Source organism: Benincasa hispida, chromosome 7 (genome assembly GCF_027475165.1).
Source record: "Benincasa hispida cultivar pf3 chromosome 7, pf3_genome.v1.1, whole genome shotgun sequence".
Lineage (NCBI taxonomy): Eukaryota > Viridiplantae > Streptophyta > Magnoliopsida > Cucurbitales > Cucurbitaceae > Benincasa > Benincasa hispida.
In genome coordinates, this window is record NC_143484.1 from 15,375,864 (window position 1) to 15,387,477 (window position 11,614).

Below are 11,614 nucleotides of genomic sequence, written 5' to 3' on the forward strand. Positions count from 1 at the left end.
TTAAAATTGCAATCGATTTTACGTAAAATTTTGTAGTAGTTGGGTGGCTGCGACCCTAATTTCCAAAAGGGAATTTGCGATGCAAGTAAACATTGCATTAGGATTTAAGTGCTTTATGTCGTAATAGAAAGTTAGTAAATCATTTTAGACTAAATTATATAAAATACTCCTAAATTCTGTATTTTGTGTCAAAAAATACACTTGAACTTTCAAAAGTTTTAAAAATGCCCTTAAAAACTTCCAAAATGAGTTCAAAATAATACCTTTATCGCTAGTTTCAAATGACAACCGTTAATGTTTTGTATAAAAAATACCCTTAAATTTTTAAAAAAGTAAAAGAAAAATACTCTTTCTGTTATATGAACAAAAACCATTAATACTGTCCTAATTCTCTATTTTTTTCTTCATTCCCTCTTCAATACCCTCTTACTCCCCTTTTCGTCAACATTTATTTATATAAAAAAAATAAGTAAATAAATAAAATTGCACATTTATGGACTATAAGAAGAAAGTGAATAAAAAACACAAAGAAATTTTGGGATTTAAATGTTTTAACAAAGTTGTATGTTAATAATTGGGTATTAATAGACAATTACATTTTTTGTTTGAATATTTATTGCTTTGGTATATTTTAAAGGGAGATTTTGACTTTAAAATTTTGTGGGACTTTATGTTTTAACTTAAAATGTTGGTTTTTGAGAAAATATAAGTAAGTTAAGAATTTTGGTTGTTGACTATTATGTATATAATTTGTTTTAAAATTACATTTTTCGAACTTAAGAAAACTTCAAACAAATTGATCACCATATTATTACTGGTAGCATTTTTAAAATTTTTATTTTTATTTTTAAAGTTATTTTTGCAATGAGACATTAACGATTTTTTTATTCATATACTAACAACGAAGATATTTTTAATTTTTTTTTTAAATTAAGAATAATTTTCGAACATTTAAAAATTTAAGGATATTTTTGAAATAAAACTTCAATGATTTCGATCTAAAACTATCGACAGCGACACTTTTAAATTATTTTTGAAATTTCGAAGATATTTTTATAATTTTTAAAAGTTCTAGAATATATTTTTTTATATGGGTACGTTAAAAAAGAATGATTAAATTAGAGCGTTTATTATAATTTAGTCATTATTTTAATGAGTTATTTCGCATTGCCCAATCTACCCTTAGTCATCCGTACAAAGGTCAAAATGGACAGAATGACGCATATCCTATACGATCAAATTTCAAACCAGCGTGGAGAGAGGAAAGCTTTTAGCGGGATTCTCCATTGGTTCCCGCCATTGAAGCACACTCCCACTCCAGTCGACCAAGCTCGAGCAACCAGACCGAAAATGGCTTCTTCCTCAGCTTCACTCTCATCCAAAACCAGAACCCTAATCGACATTTTCCAGCCAGCGCTTTCCAAACGCTTAAAAACCTCACAGACATTGAAAACCCTGGCAACCACGGACGAGAAATGCGATTCAGAGCTCACATTGGCTTCCTTCTCCATCGACATGTCTGCCGCTCAGAAATCCCGCATGGAAACCAACAAATGGATGGCCAGATCGAAGCGCAATCTGAAAATTGTCTCAGATAGGGTTTCCAAATGGGAGAACGGATGTATGAAGTTGGAGGATCTTTTGGTGGAGGAAACATGGTTCGAAGCCCTTCCAGGAGAGTTTGAGAAGCCCTATGCTGTTAATCTTTGCAAATTTGTACAGACGGAGATTTGCAGCAGTGGTGTCCCGATTTATCCTCCTCCATCTTTGATCTTTAATGCTCTGAATTCTACCCCTTTTGATAGGGTCAAAGTCGTTATTCTTGGTCAAGATCCTTATCATGGGCCTGGTCAAGCTATGGGTCTTTCATTTTCTGTTCCTGAGGGTGTTAAAATCCCATCTAGTCTTCTCAACATATTCAAGGAACTGAAGGATGATCTTGGTTGTTCCATCCCATCCCATGGAAATCTCGAGAAATGGGCTGTTCAGGTGTTTTTGTCTCTCATTTTCTTTATTCTGTAGACTTAGATATGCATACTTAAATGTAGCTACTTCTAATATATTGGTCTTGTCAATATTTTAGTGCTGCAATGCTACCTACCATTGGTTAAAAGTATATGGCGTACATGTCTTCTTATTTATTATTAGATGAAAGTTATGTGAAAATTGGTTTGGAACAGATGGATTATATAATGGATATGGTTCATCACTAGGTTGTGATTTTGGTGATCGATAAGGGAATGAGGAAATATTTTCTGATATGGAATGCCTTTTCTTTAATTAAAAATATTACTTCTGAAGACAACTAATAAGCTAAGCTGGTTTCAATTTATTTATTATTATTATGTTTTTAAAAAACTTGTTAACAAGTCGAGAATTTGGGTTGCTACTAGGTGACTTCTCTAAGTTGAGATATTGTGTTGTTATTATTGGCAAAACATTCTAAGTGAGGTTTGTCATGACATTACTCTTATGAATATTGGCATGTATGGCTTCGTAGGATAAGTTTATCAATCCGGGAGATTTTTCTGCATGGAAAGATGCATGATTAGTTATTTTCTGAAGAACTTATTTTGCTAGAATGTATTTGAAGTGAATCTAGTGTCTCTTTCATTATTCTATTATCTAAAATGATTTTTATATACATTGTAGGGAGTCTTGTTGCTGAATACTGTTCTCTCAGGTAATATTCTTCTTTCCACCTGAAGTTTCACACCTTTTTCCAGTCTACTATTTTTTAAAACAGTATAGTAATGGTGAAGGTATTATGCAAAATGCTTTGTTTTTCTCTCTGTGGTTGTTTTTAAACAAATATTTTATCGTGAGTAACTGTTGACAATCTAAAAAGCTTTGCAATAGCTAAACAACAGTTTAAATGTCCAGCTCCAAAGAATAATAGCAAACTTTAATGCCATCAGCAGCATCTACCACATTGAACCAAAAACTCATCAAACATCACCAAACCGTCACAAAGAGCCACAACGCTGATAGATAGCCATATCTTCAAAGCTAGAAGCTAGCTCTTGGAGCTGAGATTAGCAACGACTGAAGCAAATTTATTATCTTACCAAACTTGCTCTTAAAAACTGCACACCTTTTCCTAGGATAAGATAAAGCAAGCTGCAAAATGGGTGATCTTTAAAAAAGAACTTTTTAAACTTGTAACATAAGATTACTGTGATGGAAGCAACAAGCTACCTAATGCTCCAGTTCCCAAAATAGCCATCATAAAAAACCAACATCAGATCCGAAGAAAGTCAAAGTGCCCTTTCCAAGATTGCTATAACCAAACTAACAACTGAAAACAAACGGAAAACAAGACTTTGCATAGACACTCAATGGACTTAACTGCTTGAGGAGGAACACTTTAAAGGGTGAAGTTTCTTGTTCTATCTCATGAGTGTCAATCATTAATAAGAGTTCCAAAAAAAAAAAAAAATTCATCAATAAGAGTTCTACATTCTTCTATTTTTAGGTAACAATACATGCTTCCTGCATTTACGTATTGATTAATATTTTGGTTTTACCGGTTTAGTTCGAAAGCATCAAGCCAATTCTCATGCTAAGAAAGGATGGGAACAATTCACTGATGCTGTCATCAAGACAATATCACAAAAGAAAGAAGGGATTGTCTTTCTACTTTGGGGGAACTCTGCGCAAGCAAAGTTGAGGTACTTCTACTTCTATCGTATGATATTAGTTCTAACAGGGAGTGCATGACTTGAGGAAGAACCAAAATTACAGAATCAAATATAAACAGCAACCTTTTGATTTTTCTTTTTGAAAAAATAAAATCAGTTACCTTTGATTAAATGTTTTGCATATATTATGCATTTTTGTTAACTTTTAGATTTACTAGTGTTTCATTAATATTTTGGATTTAATCCTTTGTTTGTATATTTTATTGGAAGGCTGCAAATGGCCACCTTTTAGGATTGTAAGGAAGCTTTTGAAGTAGAACTTCTTTTACAACTAAATAACATTTTGTTCTTAGACAGTGTTCTCTCAGATTTTGGGATGAGTTTCTCTTGTTTGGTTATGATTTAGCAAATCACAATTCCACTCCATCAATTGGTATGAGAGTCCTTGGAGATTTTTTGGAAAGGTACAAAACCATCTACAATGGACAAAGATCCCAACATCGATCATAGACTGTCTACTTAAAATTTTCTACTTTGTCTAGGTTTTTACCAACACCATATACTTCCACTTCACCTTCCTTACGTTCATATTATCAACCCAATATCATCATACACTATCCAAATATTCGTAACCATTTGAACCAATATATTAATATATATATATATATATATATACATATATATAAGAACCACACTCACTCAACTAATTTTGTAGATAGAGAACCTCAAAAACTTTGCAACAATTAGATGCTCTCTAAATACCATTAGCAAACTCCAGCCAAATTAGTCAAATAAAATACAACGTTGGACATGAAGATTGCGAGGGTAGGGAGGAAGTAAATGACAGTGATGAAGAAGCTGCAAGACCCCTGGTTATGGTAATATTAGGATTATTAGTAGAATATTAATATAGTTATTCGGAGGGTATATTAGTAATTAGCTATTAGGTTTGTTAGGGTCTTTTAGTTATAAATAGAGGGAATGGGTTGAGAGGAAGGTATGGAGAATTTTATGTGAGGATTTCCTAATTGAGAATTTGGGAGAGGATTTCTCAGACCTCTAGAATGTGTTGAGTATTATCTTGTTACTATTTCTTTTTGTTTCTCTCGGCCGCATCTCTTCTATCTTCGGTCCATTTTCTCTCAACGAAACTTGTTGGAAGAAGCACCACTCCTTCATTGATGCCTTTCAACATTCAGGAAGATCCCTCCACAAATAAGCATTCCACTGGAAGCTCACTGGGAATTTCAGGTTCAACTCCAGTAATAACCATTTCTTGTTTCTCTGACCTTTTCTTTGTCAATTCTTCTTTCTCCGCTTTGATAGCTGCTAGTCTTCTTTCTTTTCTTTCTTTGTCTCTTCGCTGAGACTTCTTGATTCTTTTGTTGTATTGCCTTCATGTCTCCTTCTATCTCCAACAACACTGATTCTAGCCTCTGACCTCGATTCATAGTAGAAACAATACTCCCAAGAAAGAACAACTCTGATACTGTTATTAGGTATTTAAGCATCTTGGAGAACCGCACCCCAAAAGCTAGCTAATGGGGTGGGAGAGCCAAGCCACTTAAGTACCACATTCCCATTCTAATCAATGTGAGACAAAGGCATCCTATACTACCTTGGTTCCTAACAAATAGGTATTTAAGCACCTTGGGGAACCACACCCCAAAAGCTAGCTATTGGGGTGGGAGAGCCAAGCCACTTAAGTACCACATTGGTCATCCCATTCTAATCAATGTGGGACAAAGGCATTCCATACTACCTTGGTTCCTAACAGAAGCAGAAGATAGTGATATGAAAAAATTGAAGTAGACGACAGTTATATTATAACCAAAGTTGAAGAAAAAGATACTGGAAAAGATGAGGAAGTTGAAGAGAAAGTCAGAAACGACAAGTGGTCGAGGAAGTCAAAGATGAAGAGGAATTGAAAGCAATGACGATGTCGAACAAGGGCACACCATGTCAGCGGTTACAGCAGTGTCAGAAGGGGAAACCTTTGTTGTTAGGCTTCATAGGGGAGATCTGTTTTAATCGCTGTTTTAATTGTTGTGGATTTGTTAGATGCTGTATCTTCATTGGACGATGTTGGTTCATTTGTTAATACATGATATTTTAGACAGGGGCATAGGATGCCAGATGTTGTGGATTGTTTGAGGGGGAAGATTTTGCTGCCATAGCTTTGTCATAGGGCTCTGTTTTGAATGTTGTAGCCGTTGGAGGATACTAGTTTATCGGAGAGGAAGGCTTATCCCGGGTCAACATCATCCAGGGGGTACATTGTGACAAAGAAAAGAAGAAAGTGAATATACTATGGCGCTGATGCAAAGAATTGCAAACAGAAGGTGTTTTTTTTTTAAACGTAAACCTAAGTGAGACCATGGTGACTATGGCATTGGGCCTATTAATTGGTCAGTCACTCAAAGCCTCATTTCCACTTCATCTTTGAGCAATTTTTGTGGAGTATTATTCTAGTTCTAGTCTGGATTCAAGATTTTTTTTTGCCAAGATTTTTCCAATTGGAATTCACCACAGTCCAAAGTCAAAAGAGCTATGAAGGTAGTTTTCATTTTTGTCACCTTGAACTCGAGGACGAATCTTGTTTTTAGGTCAGGTGAACGATGTAGGATGAGATGTTACATACTTAGGACCATAAATAGCCATGTTTTAGGATTGTATGGAAGCTATCGAATATTATTTTGAAATAAGCTTTGTTTTTAGAGTGTTCTCTCAACTTTTGGGATGAATTTCTCTTTCTTGGCCATGGATTTGACCTAATCACAAATTCTCTGCATTATAAAAACAGTTGGATCAGAGGAGTAAGAAAACTTTGCAATTCCTGCATGCTATTAGGTGCGTTGGTTTTTAGCTGCTTTGTGGTTCCGTTGGTTCATTGGCCAAGAGTCTTCTTTTGCGCATCTTTGTCTTTGATATTCAGCAGCAAATTGATTCCTGATATCCTCCCTAAACTCTAAGATCTTCAGGATGTATGACTCTGTGTGCTTACCTCTCTAATATGATTATCACCCACATGAATTTGGATTATTACCAACAACCGTCACCCCTCTTCCCGATCTTGGAGTTCTGTTTTCATCTGATAGTTTTTCTTCTATCTCATTGCTGCAAAAATAAATTTTTTGGAAAGGAAACGAAACTTTTCATTAAGAAAATGAAAAGAGACCGATGCTTGGGAATCCAAGAAGAAACCAAGAACAAAAAAGTCTTAGAAAGTAACATGGCAGACCAAATGCAAAAACACAATACAAAATTAAAAGGGCACAATAAAAGCATTCCGGGCATGCTATATGTCTCGAATTGAGAACCCGTCAAAAGATTTGGAAAGAGAATGCCAAGAAGTTGCCTTTAAACAAGCCAAATTGAATTGAACACGAGTTTTGAGAAGAGCTTTGAAAAATGCACTGATTTCTTTCCAACCATATCTCAGAAAGGATGACCTGAACATTCACCCAAATTAAACAAGCTTGGAAATTCCACTTAGTCCCACACAAAAGCTAGAGCATACTTCCCCTTGAAGATTCTGAGAAAACCCAACTGAGGTTGAAGAGGTCAAATAATAAAAACCAGCATTGTTAGAGTATAAACAGCCAAAGAAGATGTGGTTGAGAGATTCTCTTGCTTTAAAACAAAGAAAACAAACTGAAGTCAATCACAAACGTTTGTAAGGTTTTCTTTGTTTTAAAGCAAGAGAATCTCTCAACCACTAGTCACCATATTATAGCTGAATTGAGACCTGAAGTGATTGACTTCAGCATTGTTAGAGTATAAACAGCCAAAGAAGAAGATGTGTGGGATTCTTCCTTTGTAAGGTTTCAGGCTTTCAGCTGAATTGAGACTTCCATTAAGCATAATCCAAGCAGGAATATTTATTTTCTTTGGATGCTGTCTTCTATGATGCTCTAATAAGTCATTATCCATCAAGAAGAAGAAGACTAATGATTTGATAGACTTGACTGTGAAGGAACCTGAAGATTCAAGAGGCCATCAAGCATTGCTACAGTTTCACTCATCATTTCTTCCAAAATGTTATGCATTGTTAGCAATATTCTCCTAGACTCTGAATTCTCAAAGATTGAATGCTTTAGTACCAATATGATAGGACAGTTGTAGAAATTAATAAAAACTATTATCAAATTAGAAAGGAAAATATATGATTGAAGTACTTTGAGAGGCTAGGAGGACACTCTCAAAAACTAAATCCCAAAATCTGTCTGCTCCAACAACCTGTTCATTCTATTTCTGACCACTCATCAGGATGAACTTATATTAAAGATTATAGTGGATATGCCATGGGTAATATTCCTTACATTTCTCAATTGCATTTCTTATTAATAGCTCACATATTAAACCTCATCCAAATGTAAATGCCACACCTACATTTGAGGGGATGTGTTGTGAATACTTTACCTAAGTAGTCACTTGGTACCTATCTTGTTTTGCAGACTCTAAGCTTCTGAGTAAAATTTTCCTGTGAAGTACAGGAAACTATTTGGGAAAACATAGTTTTGCTGAGTTTTAAAATCAACATAGTGCGACTTTCATTTACTTTGCTAGCTTAGGTTCTATTATCTTGATAAAACTAACGAGAGCATCATCAAAGGGATTTAATTCTTTGCGGGGCAATGGCATCCTACTTAACTTAAAATCTGATATATGAACAGGTTAATTGATGAGAAAAAACATCACATTCTCAAAGCAGCGCATCCTTCTGGTTTGTCTGCTAGCAGAGGCTTCTTTGGTTGCAGGTTAGTTTCATCATTTAATTTCATAAGAAAATTTTTAAACCTTACTTTCGTATATCAACTGGGATTTGCTAAACTTTTGTACGTTATTATTTCCCTTCAGTATAGATCTCACAGTAACAACATTTTATTGTCAGTTTGCAACTTCGTATTTTATGTATATACAATTCACTTGGTTCTCTGCTTTCTCTCTAAATCAAACTTCTATGATTGGAGCATGTTTTTGCTCAATTTTTTTCTTTGTTATTATAGTCGGAGCATGAATTTGGTAGGACTTTTCTGAATTGTGAAAAATATTTATATCTACTTTTGATTTCATAGTAAAAAAATGACCGAAAAGAATTCTCAAAATACTTATTTTTATCAAAAAGACAAAAAGAACCCTCAAAATACTCAAAAGCACTTTTGGAACATAGTTGTTTATAGATAAAATGTCACTTAAAAGTGTTTGTTCTCAAGTATCATACCGAACTCTCATTTACCCTTTTGGCTTTTTCCTTAAGTTTTGTAGTCCATATCTCGAACATAGACAATTTTGTAAGGTTGGTGAAGTTTATTATCGTAAGAGATTAAATGTTTATGTAATTCACTAGTATGAAGCTATTCAGATGGGTGCTTTTTCATTTCCCTTCAAATTTTTAGTTTGTTTACCGCCAACTTTGTATTTTCAACAGGCATTTTTCTCGAACAAACGTGCTTCTCAAAGAACTAGGTACTGCCTCCATAGACTGGCAACTTTGATCCAAACACCTGCTTGAACCATTGAAGTTCATTTTTTTGTGGATATGCTTCCAAATCCCTAGTCATGCTCGGATCTGCTTGATCGATGGCTTTTTGTTGGGTTTTTAATTGTCGAATCTCTGTGGTTTAATTGTCGAGATGTCCATCATTTACCACTTTTGTATTACTGTGTTTATTCCTGCTGTTTGATATTTATTCCAAAGCAGCAACAGAACCCTTCTTTCTGATGAAATAGGGTAAAATTAGAAGAAAGTTGGTCTACAATATGGTGACTAGTGGTTAGCATAAATCAGGCTAGATATCTCGTGGTACCTAATTTTTTTGGTCTCAATCCTATCGTGTAAAAGGTTCCATTTTAGGTCTTATGCTGATGCAAAAACTTGACAAGAAGACTCACTTGACCTTTGTAGGTTTTGAATAATAAATATATAATTTTGAAGAAGAAAGACGATTTGCAAACAAAGAAAAAGAATATTGATGTTGTGCTTGACATAGAACCTTTGATGCTCAAGTCCGGTCAAAGTAAGCTAATAGTAGGAAGAACAACTTGTTTTTTGTGATTCCATGATCTCTTATATAGAGAGTGAACCTTAGGGTTCCTAATTCAAAAAGGACTAAAGGATGTTGATTTGGGTCAATCACGTTTATACTGTGACCCATAGGAAATGGGTCCCTGTGAAGTGGAAGTGGATGACATCAAACTCGGCTTCCAAGGTTGAGGTGGGCTTATTGGGTCACTCAGTCCAATAACTCTCCTTGGTCTTTTCTTCCCTTGACTTGTTTCTTGCACTTTGGCCTTACGGGAGTGTTATATTCCAATTACGCCCCTAAGGTTATGCTCTTTTGAGCTTGTGGCTCTTGGTCCAAATGACCCATAAAATTAGCTCCCACTCCCTAGGTGAGGTTTTAAGGATAAATTTGTTGGATTTGGGCTTAATAGGTTTTGACTTGGGAGTATTGTCTCTTTTCAAGCATATCTTTCGAGTTTCTTCTAGCTTTTGCCTTTCTCGTGGTGGTTTGTCTAGGTTCTCTAATAGTTTGTCTCACGATTTGCACCTTCGAGTTTTGGGCTACCTAACCATCAAGAAAGTTTCAGCCCAAAACATTGGTGGTCATTTGGAAAGTTTCAACCCAAAAGGTAAATTGCTCCTCTTATTATTTGCCTTCTTTGGCCCTTTTCTGAATACTAAAGTATTAAGTTCATGTTACACTACATCAATGTTCTTTTTCTTTGTTTGCAAGTTTGTCATGTTTGCAAGTATGTCTTTCTTCCCCAAAATTACAAATTTATCAATGCACATGAAGGTCACTATATTTATATATAATATATATATAAAATATTTTATTTTTATTCTATTTGATGAATGTTCAAATTGGTTTGTCTATCTTAAATCTTTCTTAAGAATCAAAGTTAATGAATACAATACTACAATTCTCTATTTAAAACTAGGAATTTAAAATACAAAAGAAACTAATAAGAGATTTAACGTAAATCATCAATTCAAGCAAAACACAAGCATAACAATGGAGAACAAATTGATCATCGTTGGAAGGTCGATGGTTCAATCTTTTATCGAACAATTGTTGATTAAAAAAACTATATGAACAGGTATCTCACTATATCTAGGAAACCTATTCTCTCTTAAATGGCTTGTACATTTTTCTTTTATAGCTTTGATTTGGAATCTCTAATTGGACATTAACAACAGGATCTTCAACCACAAAGTTCTTGCTATGAATGCCAATAGCTTCGCGATGAACTTGCATTAAATACGCTTAGAATTTTTGTTTATTATGAACTCAAGTTAATTCGTGTCATATATTAAATGAAATTAAGTTCCACCAAATAGCATCGAATAATGAACTCAAGTTTATCTCAAGCTTCATTTAGTGATGGTTAAAGATTAGTTAATGAAACTACTCTTCAAACTACTTCAAGTGGAGCTTTATTTTAAACCGAGCCAGGTTACAAAACTTGGTTGGCTAATAGAGTTTCAAATTATCATGTAAATTTCATATTTGAAGTGTTTTAATAGCTTTTAGGGTTACATTTGAGTAGTGGCTGATTATGGCTTTCAATGTTGTGGAGGTTACATAAATACTATGAAGCATAGACACAGATACAAGATACGGATACGATAAGATACGCCGATACTTCAATTTATAAAAAAATTAGGATATTGATACGTTAAAGGTACTTTTTTTCTTTAAAAAAATCTAGATATAGGTAAATTAACATAATGATACTAAATGTAATCCACTAAATCCACGAAAAGTCATAAAATGTCAGGACAATGACAATAGTATAAAACACAATACAAACATTGAAATACAAGACAAAAAGCAACATTAGAGATATTGAAGTACAATAGTCAATAAAATGCAATAGAATCTCTTCCAAAAAAAAAAAAAAAAAGAGAGAGAGAGAGAGAGAATGCAATAGAAAAGGGATTTAGATTGATCAGAGAAGAAGAA

General features: G+C 34.2%; 1 protein-coding gene across 1 annotated transcript; it reads left to right on the forward strand.

Annotated features, from left to right (window-relative positions):
* The first annotated feature begins 1,165 nt into the window (after positions 1-1,165).
* UNG (uracil dna glycosylase) lies at positions 1,166-9,428 on the forward strand. The gene is made up of 5 exons (XM_039035472.2): positions 1,166-1,989; positions 2,653-2,683; positions 3,536-3,671; positions 8,318-8,401; positions 9,073-9,428. The coding sequence occupies exons 1-5, from the start codon at positions 1,207-1,209 to the stop codon at positions 9,137-9,139; spliced, it is 1,101 nt and encodes a 366-aa protein (XP_038891400.2). The 5' UTR covers positions 1,166-1,206; the 3' UTR covers positions 9,140-9,428.
* The last annotated feature ends 2,186 nt before the right edge of the window (positions 9,429-11,614 follow it).